The following is a 15,210-nucleotide window of genomic DNA, read 5'->3' as shown; positions in this document are numbered from 1 at the left end:
TAAACTTTTTGAAAGACCAGTGAGAATTTTTAACTTTTCAGAGTTTCTGGAGAAATGAAAGGAATTACCATATACATAGAGGAAATATGTTTTGTTCTTTTACTGTTCTTACTAGGTTGCAAGTTGTCAGCCCCCAACTGTGGTTAACATTGCACTTGGTTTATAAGCTTCTAAAATAATCTCAAATGAAAATATATGTTTGTGTATTATTAGATGAACATTTAAGACTCTAGTAAGATGTAAAATTAGTCAATTTTTAAATCCGTTGTTAATCTCCTTCTTGTATTTAGTAAAAAAATAGCGAACAAATCAGCATAAACCACTTATTGTCTAACAGAAAAACTGCTAAAACAGAGAGGAAAATGTTGACAATTCAAATTAATTAAATTATGACAAAAATTAAAGTATCTACTCTCTTCCTTTCACATTCAAAAGCCTGCACTTGTCAAGAAATATTCTCCCCACAATTTCACAACTGGCTCTGGCAACATGCCAAGTCTAAACCATGCCAAATGAATTAGCTTAACAAAGGTATAAATATGCTCAGACAAAAAGATCTAACATGTGACTGGTTTATGTTCTTTCAATTAGCCATATTCCAATAAGCCTTAGTTTTTATTTCATAAGCCTCAGAATTCATTTGGCATTGGTGAATTCTCCTCCCCCTCAGTACTTAACTATTTAATTGTGACTAATTAAAAAAAAGAAGTCAAATTGCACATTGGTTTTATCAGCAGTTATAGATAATTAATTAATCATTGGTTCTATTTAAATTGGTTGAGTATTATTATGGAAAAGTAAGTAATCAGTGCTGAGTTAACTTTCATTTTTGTATTCCGTATGCTCAGCTGAACACACAAACACATAAGTTTCTTTTCATTATAAATACTCATTGGAAATTATTCATATTTTTGTCTTTATTTATTTTCAAACCTTTAGGAGAGTTTATGGCAGTTAAATTAAACAAACTAAAAATGCATAATGAAGAAACTCATAACTGGAGCTAATGCTACACAAGCATACAGTAATAGTGGCTCATGCTACCATATTTAACATTACGAACTGGTATCATCACAATGAACAAAAATGCTAAAATTCGTCATGTTTTGTTGATCCATACTGTGATCATACAGTATTTTCCCTTCTAAATTGTCCATCCACCAAATATGTTTAAAATGTCACAGACTAGTTCCTATTAAAACTACCAAAACCAGTAAGACACAGAATGAAAAGCATTTTATTTTAAATAAATATATTTTATTACAAGCATTTTGACCCATATTCCCAATGTCTATATTGAGAAAATCCAAGGGCAGTTATAACAATGAAGAAGTTACTCAGGGAGCAGGGGATCTGCAAATGCTTAGGACAAGTGTAATAAAAACCATTTTAAGATCATACTGTAGGAATCAGAAGGGACTGAATTTGTGTTTAACCTTAGGACTTCTCTTTTCCTAACTCTTAAAATTTCATGCAAGTTAGAAAAATATAGATAAGGATACAGTTTCATCCTACCCTACTCCAGGAATTTAGGATCATTTTAGTCTGTATTTCTCCCACGTGGGATAGTTAGGCTCCCACACAAGAGGACCAAGCCCACCCAAAATACCGGGTTGCCTGCACTCACTCAGGTGGCTGAGCCTTGCCATACATTCAACACCCCAAGAACAGCAGGATTCCCCATGGTACATACTCACTGCAGGATCGTGACACTCTTATTTTGCATTTCTCAGGAAAATGGTTGGACTCTGTACTAAGCCCTGCTCTTTCACAGAGACTGGAGACTTACTTGTCCTTTTACAACCCAGTCGTTTCTGTGCCTCCATGAACTCAGTGGGAGCTGCTGACTCCACGGAGCTGATCAGTGGGGTTTTGCTTCGTGCTACACAGCAGTTCATACCTCCTACTGACTTAGGAATTGTACTACTACTTTCTTCCACAGCTGTGGTCTGTTCTGTACTCACAAAACAGCTACAGCACATACATGTATAAAATGATACTAAAACACTGAACTAAAAATAAACCTTGCTCAAAAGAAAAGCAGATTTTTTTTCTCATCCTGGAAATGATCAGGCTGCTTTGCATTTTTTAGTGTGATTTTCAAAGATTTTCATGGTCTGCTTTTCAAATATTGGATTTTTTCTGAGATCATTTATCAATCCATAACATTTTTGGATAAAAAGACATCCATTTTTCTATTGCCTTCAGTATTGTGGAACAGTAAAATAATTCTGTTAAAGTACTATAATGTCTCGAGTTTAATTAACAACACTTAAAAAAATAGAAATCTTCCCTTCTCCAATATTATTTATAGGTTTTTTTCTTTATTTATTTCCAAATGGTATGTTGCACTAATGCCTTTCAACAGCACTCAGTTACGCAGCCTATTTAAACTCTGAAAAAGTCCTCACTTTTGACTCCCCATTATTGGCAGATACAAAGTATTTATGTTGGATAAAAACAATTATGAAATGCCTGCATTGCCCAAAACGCCGATGGCATTTTAAAAATAGTCTGCAACTACTTTTCACCACTGTCAGTGCAAATTTTTCCTGTGGAAAATCAGGAAAATAGTCTTTCTTATCGACATCCAGTTCTGCAGTAGAAATGACAGAAGTGAGAAAGAATGCAATGGTGGAGAGCTTGTATCCCACGCAATTTAAGCAAACCAAGGAAACAATTTGCTTGAAGATTTATTTTTGTGTGCGTGAAAGAATATACAGATCTCTTGAAGAAAGCATGAAAGCACTCTCGTGGTCAAGTTAAAAAGTAGCCTTTTACCCAAAAGCTCGTTTACCACATTCAGATATGATGCTGTACTTCCAATGGACCTTTCAGTATCGTATAGCTGAGAAGGTATTTAAAAAGTGGCTAGAACTGAGTGGAGATGTCACCTGAAAATTCATCGTTCTCATTCTAATCACAGCATACAAGTTAGGCTAAAAAAAAAAAAAAAAAAAGAAAACCCCCCCGATCTTTCGATCTTTTAGTCTTCTTGTCGCTCTGTCTGCAGCAAGCACGGAGGAAGTTTGGGCTGCCGGCGGCCCGTAGTTACCGTGGCAACCGGCAGGAAGCGTCTGCGGTGCGGAGGGGCCGAGGGGAGCGGGACGGCGCTGCCCGGATCCCGGCGTGCCCGGGGAGCGGGAGCGGGAGTCGGGGGACGGGAGAGGGGCCGAGGGGAGCGGGACGGCCTCTCGTGGTCCCGCGGGGCCCCTGGGTGTCCCACGGGGCTCCTGAGGGTTGGGCCGGTGGCTCTGCGGGAACTCGCCGGAGCTTCGCTGCCTGAGCCTCTCGGCGGTGACGGTGCTCGGAGCTCCTCATCTGTTTCTGCTTCTGCACTCCTGGAGAGTTGACACTCCGCAGGGTAAGGGAGCAACCTCGCCGTTCAAATCCTACTGACTTCCATTCTGCCTGCCTTAAGTGACTTCTAGAACCCGAACTGCAGGCTGCACTTTTCGTCTTTTGAAAGATGTCGCTTAAAAGCGCTTTTCCTATTTCTGTTTAAAGTGCCGCTCCTTTATTTGAAGTCCGTCGTCTGCCAGTAGATGGGTCACTTCTGTATCAAACCTCGTATGTCGCTTGTTTGATTCACAGCCGTGCTTCAGCCGTCTGATCGCTCTACAAATACGTGTGACCCTTCCAGCTCCTCACTACACAAGAGCTTTCATCTCTGGAGAGTGGGACGTCCTTATGAAAAGTTCTTTTTCTGCTCAGTGCTACCTCCTTCACTGCCAATACATTGGCATGTTGTCCCAGTTGTATTTTTACAAAACCATTATCACTGTTTATTACTCCTATTTTACTTTGTACCAAAAGGCTGACGTTGTTCCTGCTTATTGTCACTCTTTTTGTTTACTTTCTCTCATGGTACAACCACTGACTTTTCTGGATTTTGTCATTAGTTAAAACCTAATGTACCTTAGCATGTATCTTGATTACTTGGAAAACAGAGAAGATTAAATACACCTGAATTACTTCTAAATACTTTTCTGAGAAAAATATTTATGTAGGTATTAGCAGGCTGACTGTATTATGAGCAATTGTACATTTCAAAGGCTGACACTGACAGCAGTATTTTGTGATATGTGCTGCTACTGTCAAGAACTTACCTTTTGTTTTTATAGTATGAAACGATCTTGATTCTTACTTTTCTGACAGTTAAAAATCTGTCTTCTAACTCTAATGTTATTAGAATTTTGTGATAATAAATGGACATACAAAATCAGTAGATTTCCTTCTATATTAATGTTTTTCATTTGATTCCATTTTACAAACAGAATAGTTCCCATAAGTGTCATGTAAGTTTTTGTGTGTTCTGAAGAGGCTTAATTGTCTAATTGTGGTATATTATTAGTTCTTTTAAAAAGACTTTCAGTGGAGACAGGCCACATTCTGGAAATGGTAGGAAAGAGAAAACAATATGTGCAGTAGGTGAACTGATTTGTATCACTAGTTCTGATTAAATCATCAGTCAAGAAGTATGAATTTAAACTTTCAGTTTTAGTTTTGCTTTGTATTTTAGCTAATTTGCTAATCATTATTATGTGTTGTTACACAACATTCAGTAAAACTTAGGCACTTAATTTAATTCTTTCCACAAGTCATAAAGACAGCATATTTACACACGTGCTGGGACCTTATCACTTACCAGAAACAGAAGCAATCCTAAAGATTTCATAATGTAGATGATGAAGAAGGTACCTGACTGGAAATCCTGTTTGGAGAGAAGAATTAAAATAGCCAAGCTATACAAGGACTGCATGGTGGCTGGTAGAGCTGAGGGTGAGAAAGTAGCATGGCCAAAAAATCTGGCTCTCTGATTCATCCTGATCTCAGTATTTGGCATTTAATCATGTTTTTGAGAAAGACAGGTGTCATCAAGGGTGATGGCTGGATAGCAAGCACTCTGATCATCCCTGAGGCAATATTTGTTTCCATGTTTAGCTTCCTGTTATTTTCATCTCTATATAGTGTAATTTCTTTTTCACTATTGCAATTTAATTCCTTATTTACTAAATTGTTTTTTTCCCATGCAGAATATACCACAGCAAAAACTACTGAGCACTAATATTATTCAAAACTAGCATTTTCACTCTTTATAATTTCATTAATATTTGAAATCTTGGAATAATTGATATTATTCAGCATAGTATCAGACTTGGTATGTTAAATAGGCAGAGAACTATTATTTTTATTAGGGACACTTTAACCCAATTACATACATATGTGTAGCTGGCACATTGACTTATAGAAGATAAGTGTACTTAAATCAGTATTTAAGGATGTAGACAAAGTTATTTTTGCACTCTTTTTAAAAAAGTACTTTCATTCTTATTATTGGAATTCATTTTCTGTGTTTTTTCTTTGCTGGCTTACATTTCTATTCTCATCTCTTATTGATTGTGGTTTGGAGTTTGTGTCCTGAATGTACGAGCTTCATTCCTTCATCCTGGACATTCCTCAAATTGTTGCTTTCTTCTGAAGTAACTGCACCCAACCCTCTTTCACTCTGGGCTCTTCTGCAGAGCCCTGTACTGCTGTTTGGATTTCTGTAGGCTGCCTGAAAAGCAGACTGTATCTAATTCACTTTAGCTGCAGGTCTCAAAGAACACAAGTGAAGGGGAGCAGGTTGGGAAATGTGTGCATTTGAAAAATGGAGTAACAAGACTATTACAATTATTCCATGCACTGTGTCCAATATATTAGAATAAGCATTTGTTTCCTAGTGCACTTACTCAGACTTACTTGTTTGTTCATGTCAGTCTTTGAGCCTGGGGATTCTAACCCTTTATATTCTCTTATATAGGAATGAAAATTATTTTATGTTTTTAATAATTTTTTTTTGTAGGAAGCAATGTTCTAAGAATGTCATCAGGCATCCAAATAAAAACAAAGACTGCAGCACAGAAAAGCAAGACATGTTTTCCAGAATCACAGCCAAAGCCTAGTGACAAGCTGAATCCTAAAACTATTGATCCGGTATGTATAGGTGATGGTGGTTTTGTTTGGTCAAAACCCATCTGTGGTTTGAAGAATTTTCCTTACTCTATGAAATGGCATGCAGGACATGCTTCTTCTGGTCCTATTTTTTTCATAGAAACTAAACTTCCGTTATTAATCATACATTCCTTATCTTCTAAGCTCAAATACCTGAAGTATAACATTGTATATTACATTTTTATAAAAAGGTATTTTGGTACAATTGTGGCTTGGATGGTAACTGTTATTCTCTATGTACTATTGCCCTAGAAAGAGACGTAGAGCTAAACATTAAAAAGGATTGTTGTTCTTTTCCTTATACGTCTAAACTTTGGCACCTGCTCCTTTAGAGAAACTTATTTCAATTGTGCAATGAAACCAAGAATCAGGTGGCATATTGAAGGTATTCAAGGCTTCATAAAATCTGGAAAATTAATTGCTGGTGAGCATTATTTGAAATTCACAGTTACTGTGACTATGTAATGCTTCAGGAAAAGTTTGTGCTCTTGGGAGAATGGTAATGAAAGGCGTTGTTTATTTTATGGAAGTCACGTGCCTGGAGAACTAGCATTGAATGCATGAATTATAATTCACCACTGGGCCATATAATTTGGACAATTAGTAATGCCACAGGCTTTCTGGAAAGTGAATTAAATGCAGAAGTACTTCACTGATAAACAGAGGCTGAATACTTCAATGTGGGAATCTTTTTTACTTGAAATCTCTTTGCAAGTAGCACAATGACTGAAATTAAGCCATGAACACAATTCTACTAATCATAATGGAGGTTTAAACACTCAAAACACAAAAATTGAGATTTCGTGGTATTTCCTTCTGAATGCTTTGTGATAATATGTATAATCTGGAAAGCAGCATTGAATGATCATGCTAGTAAATATAATAGTTCATATGCATAAGAAGCATGTATATGATAAAAACCAATTTTTCTCAGCCTTTCCTTGCATGAAGGTCCTAGTGTCCTTCTCCAGTGTGTCCTACCTAGATTCTCACCCAGTGTGAACCTCCCTGTGCATTTCCAGTGCCCTCCCACCATCTTGCCCAATATTTGGTGTTTCTCCCACATCTTGCCACCATACACTTTTGTCTATACTCAGATCAAGATGGCATTGGAGTAAACGTGCTTTCTGTATGTTTCCAATATAGCAACAAGAGCTTCAGGTAAGTGGGAGTCCTTGATCTGCTAAGGAGAGAACCTGTAAAACTTTAATATTACCATTTGCAAGAAAAAATAGAAAAATAAAGTTATTCCATCAGGAGACCACTGATTCTACATTTTTATATATTTTAACAACTCCCCGGCCAGATGAGTCTTAGAAGCTGTTTTCTCATAAGTGTCTCACTTACGTTTTCCACCCCATAGCTGCAGTTCTTTTCTTGATTTGTTTTAGAATCACATGATTAAGTTCAGGTTTTGGTAAACTTCAGTTTTAACATATTCATAATAGCTTTAAAACATTACTGTTATGAATAAATAATGCTTTTTTTCTGTCCTCACAGTTTGGTCCTTATTCTCAACCGTCAACTGCATTTGCTGCTACATATGCTAGAGGTGGCATTCCGTGCAGGTGTGTTGGATTGGTTTTTATTTTTACTAAATATATTATGAAATACATCTCTTCATGTTTCATTTTTTAGTTAGGTTGTTTTATTCCATGAATTTCTGGAAAAATTTCTAATACTTAGCTCTTTCCAGAGCAGAAAGCAACTTTCCATGCTTTTGAAATGGTCTTATTTTGGTTCTTTTTTATGCTGTATTAATATCAAAGCCTCATTTTTGAAGAATAGTTAAGTATGTGCACACTTGGTTTCCTAAACCTCTTTCACAAACAATTTCTTCAGGTAAATGTGTTTACTTCTCTAGTGTCATTTTAGTAAGTAAACATTTCACAGCCTTTTTTATCTGAAGTTAGTAGTATGACAACATTTTATTGAATATTTCTATTCTGTAGTTTTCAATAATATCAAATATTAACAAAACTACTTCTAAGTAATAGTTTAGGGTATTTTAAGTTACTTAGTTATATATATGCCTAGACAATAAATACTCTAGTGTTTTGTCACATGGATGCAGAATTATTTTACAAAAATATAAGTCATCATTAATAAAATGTACATGTATATACTTGTATAAAATAATCATTAATACATAGTATTAATACATTAATACATTTATCTGTGTCTTAGGAGTAAATAGTAAATTCCAATATGATCTTTTTCAGTTTGAACTGATTTCCCTTACCAATTGCTATTTGAGGAAAATGTTTCTTGATATACGTACCAAAATAAGTAACTTTGCAAAAGGAATAGCTTCTGTGCTGGTATGAGAGGCATCTATAATTTTTGTAACTTCTGTTTTCTGATTTCTATGTGATTAGGAGTGGAATTTTGAAAACTGCCATATTTTGGGAATTTATTATAATTGCACTCTTAACCATTATACATACACACAGGTTGGACTCAATGATCACAGAGATCTTTGCCAACTTAGTTGATTCTGTGATCCTGTGATTTCCCTGAGGAGAGCAGTATGTATTGTGATTGTGTGTACAATGTAGTAATACGACAAACTAATTGGTGATACATTTAAAGCAAATAGTCTTAGCAATAAATTATGTGTTATTATATGTTAATTTGTTAAAACTTTTTTCTTTATATAGGTTAGTGCATGGATCAGTAAAGCACAAACTGCAGTGGGACTGCCTTCCCGAAACTGTTCCCTTTGATCCTCTCCTTATAACATTGGCAGAGGTAAACTCAATTTCTTGTAACATTAAGCACACAACCATTTCCTAATGGTAAATGTCATTTTTAAACAATCTAGCTAATTTAGGCTTAGCTACTAGGGAAATATTAAAAAAAAACCCCACTTGTATGAATGAAAATGGTCAAGAACATTGCTATTTGTAGTTTAATTAGAGCATTCTGGGAGAGCCAGGTAGAGCTGTTTAATCTTCATAATACTGATCAAATGCAAGACTGTATCTCAAATTCCCTGCTGTTGAATGAAATTTGTGGTTTTGCAGATCTTTTGTAAACTAAATTGTTTTGCTTATTTTTGTACAAAAGCCTACCTTGTGAATTAAGAATGCTCTCCTCAATAGACTGAAATAGTACAGTGTAAATAACTGGAAGAGAAATACTATACATTAGGTTGAAGCTTCTGTTTTCTCAGAACCATCCATGACATTTATCACCAAAAATGTTTCAGGTGTCTAAATAAATGTGATCCAATGGCTGAATCCAATGTTGCAGGTAGAATAAAGTGCATACACTAAGGTGGCTTTTTAAATTTTTATTTTATTTCTTTCTTTTTCTGTTTTTTTTCTTTGTTTCTATTTTTCCTTTGTTTTTTCTTTCTTTCCTTTGTTTTCTTTTAAGATTAAACAAAACTGTCAACTCCTAAAGTAACATAAAGCTTCTATTATGTTAAGAAAAAAGGCTTCAGCCACAGGGCTTTAAATCTTTGAGTTTTTCCAGTCAGGCCTTTGCCAGAAGTGCATCTTTGTACTGTCTACAAGTTTTTAGTGTTGCATACAGAGGTATGTGGTGTGGGGTGACTTTCCTTCCATAGTTCACTTTCTATTCTTTTTTTTCTTCAGGGTACAGAACCCCTTTACAAACATGGCCTGTTCTAGTTCATGGTCTCATTGAAAAAATACCTTGGGTTGTTAGATTAAAGGTAGTGAAGTACAAATATTGATCGAATTGGCAGTATTCATAATGTGAGTTTTAATATTCAATGTTCTAAAAGAAAAATTAATTAGAATATTCTGTGAGCAGAGTTGTACCCAGTGGCTCCACATGGTGGAGTTAGTGTACTTTATGTTTTGAACTGATCTGACAAAATCCAATCATTATCTTGCTGCTATGTGGAACTTTTAAAACATGTTTTTGTGTAAAAGAAGGCTCACTATTAAGAAAATTATGTTTTACATTTGCAACAGGGACTAAGAGAAACAAAACATCCCTATACTTTTGTTTCCAAGGAGGGTTTTAAAGAATTACTTCTGGTTGAAGGTGCTGCTGAAAAAGCTATTCCCTTGTTGCCTCGTCTAGTTCCAGTCTTAAAGGCTTCATTGGTACGTCTTGCTCTTCATGCAGAGATTTTAATGGGTTTGATTTTTTTTTTTTTCATCTGCTGGTGAGAAATACATGGATAATATTAATGTAATGAATCTATTGCATGGGCTTTTGGTTTGGGGGGGTAGGAATGGTTTCTCTTTCTGTTGTTAACCCTACCTTAGTTTATTAGCTAAATATGTCTTTAAATATAAATTCAGATGGGCAACTTCTTGTATAACTACATAACAGTAGGTATGGGAAAATTTTATGAAACTGTTCTATTAAAGGTTTTAATATAAGCAGAAATAAAAATATGTATTTGTGGTGGGTTTTTTTATATGTCCACACAATAACATCTAAAAAAATAAAAATGAGGTGAAGTAAAATGGATATTCAGGAATAAATACTCATCTATTACATGTAACAATTCAAAACACGCTACAAAGGTAAAAGAGAATCACAGAATAAGCTGAGTTGTAAGGAACCCACAAGGATCATTGGGTCCAACTCCCAGCCCTGCACAGCACCATCTCCAGAATATGTCTGTGAGGAAAAGGGAAGAATACATTTATAGTGTTTGAGGTCATATTCCTAATTTTTAAAATATTTTTAACTCTTCTACGCCATCAGAAAATAAAATGAGATATTGACTTTGAAGGTTATCTCTTTTGGATCTTTTTCATGTCTTTGAGAGCCGTTTTCTGGTTCAGTAAGTATCTGTCCTTTTTATCTAGCTGTTTTTCAGTTCTGATTTAACAGAGATGGCTTGAAGTTTGAAGATTAATTGTGATCTCAAATCAGATGCAACAGAAGTTTAGAATTGTATGTTATCACTGTCTTTGGTTTAGCTTGAAGACAAAATTAGAATTATAGTTCTCCAATTAATGTTACTCATCTGATAATTTTTATTGTTGTACTGTTTTGGTATTAAGTCTTGTTAAACCTTCTATTGCATAAGCAGTCAATGATTTATAGTTGAAAAGAAAACGTTCAGGGCCCAGATGCTGGAGAGTAAGAACAGTTGTTTAAACAAACTTAAAATTTAATATGAGACCACAATAAATTGTTATGAGTCTATTTCTCTGCTAAAGGAAAAGCGAAATAACTAAACCATTAGAGAAGTCGGGTATAGAAGAACCTTTCCATGGGAGCAATAAAGATGACAAAGAATTGTAGAAGTAGATAAGAGCCTGATAATTGCTGGCAGGTGACAAAGGTGTAGTTGGCAAGGAACTAAATAAATTGAGGCAGAAGGTCATTGGCTCCTCTGTTTCTCCAACAAAGAAAGTTATCATTATGAATTACATAGAAATTACCTCGAATTCATTTCATTTGCAACTAAAATGGTGTCTCTCAATTTCGACACAGCAGCATTTGGAAGGTTATTTCTAATGTGCAGTGAAATACTGAAATTGCCAGTGTAGCAAGATATTCTGCATGCCAATTTTTTTATTTCATCAATAGTAAATTATTAGTTTTCTCAGAAGAAATGCAAGGGTTCTGGGGACATTTCATGGATGCTTTTGTTGTCCACTTCAGAAATACACTCTGGCTTTAAACATGGCCTCTAGATAGTAATAGTCAGTCAGTATTAGTATATACGCACAGTAGTTTTTATGTTTAAAACTACTCCATACAATCATAATGCAGACATTGCAGTTTAGAAAAACTTGTGTGTTAGTCTGAATATTACTCGTAGGATTTTCTTTCTTTCTGCCCCTTCTGAAGGCCCATGCAGATGACGAAGTATTTGGAAGAGGATTGGATGCTTTAGTGCAACTGAGTGCTCTTGTGGGCCCATCTCTTAATGATCATCTTAAGCTTCTACTCACAAATGTAAGTTTTTAATGTTGTAATAAAAAATCATTTGTATTTTAATGGCACTCTTGTTTACTATAATATCTGCACAGATACAGTGGAGGACTCAGCAGTTCTATGAAAAACATTATTTCATATGGTCCCCTGTGTGACTCCTTCATTCCTATAGTATGGTGACTTATAAAGTTCTAGCAGGGACCAAAAACTGTTGTTAATGTAAACTGGAGAATAATGGAAGTCTTCTCTCTATTTAATAAAACATCCAGATGTTTTTGTTTTGGGAGGAAAATTTAATGCAAAATGAGTTTTTAAGTCTGAGTATTTTAACAAAACCATGAACGCTTCAATACATTAACAGAAGCAAATATTCCCACTTCTTTCAGATGGGAATTCTGCACAAGGAAGTTTTCATTAAATAAGCTTTGAGTGGGATTATGAGAAGTACTTTTATACCAAGTCATTCTGGGGACATCCTTCCTCTGTCAGACAGGCTTTTCATGGTTTTTTTCAACCTGCTTGTAAAGTGCACTTTTACAGCAAAATAAAAGGACCTTTTTTGACATCCAATACAAAAGAGAGAAACTACAGCATGTTTTTTTGAAGTATTTCCACTACAACAAATCTCTTTCAATGCACATAAAAAAAGTTAACTTTTCATGTGGATGACTTTTCATGACTTTTTTTAAGGTTGATATTTCTTTCAAATTTGTTCGCTAAAAGAAAAAGAAATATTTTTGTTGGCTAACAGATCAGTTTTCTTTGAATTTAAGTTTCTCTTCAGTTAACTTTTTATTCCATTTGCTTTTATTTAGTTCCATACTTTGACATCAGTTGCAAGTTATAATGTTTCTTTGTGGCTTTAATCTTGCAAAGTTAAAGTGGAATAAAGTAACAAAATAGGTTATTATTGCCTCTTTGCATATGCTGTACTATATTGTGCAACAAACTTTTTTATTTTTACCTTTCCAATAGCTTTTAAAGAGATTAATGGACAAGAAATTTAGAGAAAAAGTTACTGTTGCTTTACAAAAGTTGGAGCAGTATGGTGGAAAGGTGAGTTGATCGGATGATTATTCAGTAATCTGCACTTTTGAATACAATTTTGCCAAAAGAACTTTCATCTCTGGCTTTGTTGCCATGTTCTTGCTTCAGTAGGGCTGGGATACATGCTTGGTGCTCCATTTTCTGGGACTAAATATGTTTCTCAACAAGATTTACTCTTGCAAAAAGTTACTTTTTGCTGTTATTGATGATGCCTGCTGTTCCCAATAATAGCTTATTGTTTATGCCATTTACTGAGGGAATCTGACACATTCCAGCCCACCCTGGTTAATGCAGAGTTTGGATCTGCAGTGGCTATAAATCAAAAAGATGCTTTAAGTAATAGATGGCAGAGGTTTCTTCCGTTGAACGTTCTTTTGCCAAATGTTATGCTGTACATTGTGCACAAAGGAGAAAAGGAGAAAAAGTGAGGAGTAGTGGCTTGGATGTTTGTCCAGAAGAGAAAATACTTGCTTTCTTGACCCTATGAACAGTTGTATGTGTTATATTAAATTGTTATTTGCAAAGAATAGCAATAACCTGAAGATTAGGGACCATACGTGCAGGCCTACCAGTACCAAGCTTGTGTGCCTGAATCAGTAGGTGCCCAAATAATCAGTAGGTGCCTCTTCATTTTTGTGTGTGTGCTCATATTCATTTAAGAGCAGTAGCAGTGTTTGTCTTACAGATTTGAAAAACATTACAAAAAATGAAGGAGGATGAGAGTTTTTTATTTATATGAAGTGAGACAAGGAAAATTATGTCTCATCTTAATGTTCTGAAAATTTAGGTCTCAATAACGTAACTAATCCAGTGAGTCACTAACCTCTAATTCTTCTGTCAGTCCCCCAATTTCTTGTAGTCTTACCTGTTTTGTGAGTAGGTCTTCCTGTATGTCTTTTAAAAATACAGTAATAAGATAAAGCAAAAAAAACTGGAAACAGACTCCTAAATTGTGGTTACAAAGCAATATTATATAATCCAACCAATTAATTTATCAAATTTATTTTCTAAGTTAGTTATAAGGCATTTGATTCTTACTTTTGTTGGAAGTGCCTTCCAGAACATCACTGCTCTACTTAAAAATCCTTACTATTTCATGTCTATATTTATGCCCAGTTTTGGGTATGAGTTTAAATGTCCCTTCTTTTGGATGTTTACTCTCCAGCATTAGTTATCACAATGGTGCATTTTCTCAGTTCATTTTTTTCAGCCCTTTTGACAGTAAATTTCTCAGCCAAGATTAACTTTTTAGTTTTCTACTGTTTGATAATAGCAAAGATGAATTATGCAATTTGTAGAGACTATATGAGTAGTCATATGTAGTGCTAGTGTCCCTTATTTTGTTTAAATTTGTTTTGTTTTCTTCAACAGGCAACTGTGGCTATCATCAAATCTAAAATTCCAACCTATAGTTCTATCTACTCTTGAACAAGAAAACTGTAGTGATTTGTACTGTAAGGTGAAGTTAGGAAAGAAACTGTCTGCAAATATCACTGTTATTTGGGGTATGATACATTCTCTTAAAATAATAATAATCCTTCAGTCTGATGGAGAGCAGGAGTCTTATCAGTTTGTGAATATGTAATTATGGAAGACTTCTCTTTGTATATTTGCATATGCATTGTGCTTAACAATGACATTGGTTAATGTGCTGTTATTTCAAAGACAGAGTAAATATTGAATCTTATTTTGTTTTAAATTACAATTTCATTTAATATATCTGCTGTGCTTAATATGTTTTGTATAATTGTGTGATGCAAAATAAATTGGTTGTAATTACTTAAATAAAATCTAACTTGGTGCTAAATTGTATATGTATAGTTGCTTTTGAAATATATTACTTATTTTTTGACACAGGAGAGATGGATGCATTTAGATTCATCAGGACTAGAGCAGACATAGAACTGTGAGCCCTCACAGACTTCTTCAGAGTCAGCTTTTAAAGGTGTGAAGCTGAACCCAGTAAACAGGCAGCATATGGTGCAAAGCTGAATTTGTTCAGTGCATTCTCAGCATGATGTTTTGAGAGCCTGGAGAGGCTCTTGGAAATCCAGTGCAGAGGCATCAGGTTGCTCCACAGAGCCACAGCAGAGGTTTTGCTCAGCTCATTAGTCCCTGTTAACTTTGGGCCTACTGAATGGGAGCTGGATGTAACTTTGGAGTACTTACACTGTGCTCCCTTTGCACTGAGTTCAGTAATGTCATAGATATGTTTGGGACTTGCTTGTGAATTCAGGTCCAGACAAGTTACTAAGCTTCTGAACGTGGAAGCTATAAAAAATATGA

General features: G+C 35.1%; 1 protein-coding gene across 1 annotated transcript; it reads left to right on the top strand.

The window, feature by feature from the left end:
- Positions 1 to 3,122: 3,122 nt before the first annotated feature.
- Positions 3,123 to 14,736, top strand: PACRGL (parkin coregulated like). Its single transcript, XM_042052847.1, has 8 exons — positions 3,123 to 3,364; positions 5,849 to 5,979; positions 7,498 to 7,565; positions 8,658 to 8,748; positions 9,945 to 10,079; positions 11,791 to 11,898; positions 12,853 to 12,933; positions 14,296 to 14,736. The coding sequence occupies exons 2-8, from the start codon at positions 5,866 to 5,868 to the stop codon at positions 14,350 to 14,352; spliced, it is 654 nt and encodes a 217-aa protein (XP_041908781.1). The 5' UTR covers positions 3,123 to 3,364; positions 5,849 to 5,865; the 3' UTR covers positions 14,353 to 14,736.
- The last annotated feature ends 474 nt before the right edge of the window (positions 14,737 to 15,210 follow it).

This window comes from Corvus kubaryi, unplaced genomic scaffold (assembly GCF_017639235.1).
Source record: "Corvus kubaryi isolate FWS band 111438036 unplaced genomic scaffold, C.kubaryi_AGA036_p1.0 split1-131, whole genome shotgun sequence".
NCBI classification, from domain to species: Eukaryota; Metazoa; Chordata; class Aves; order Passeriformes; family Corvidae; genus Corvus; species Corvus kubaryi.
Note: the sequence above shows the minus strand (reverse complement) of the source record. Positions and strands in the feature narration are given on the sequence as shown.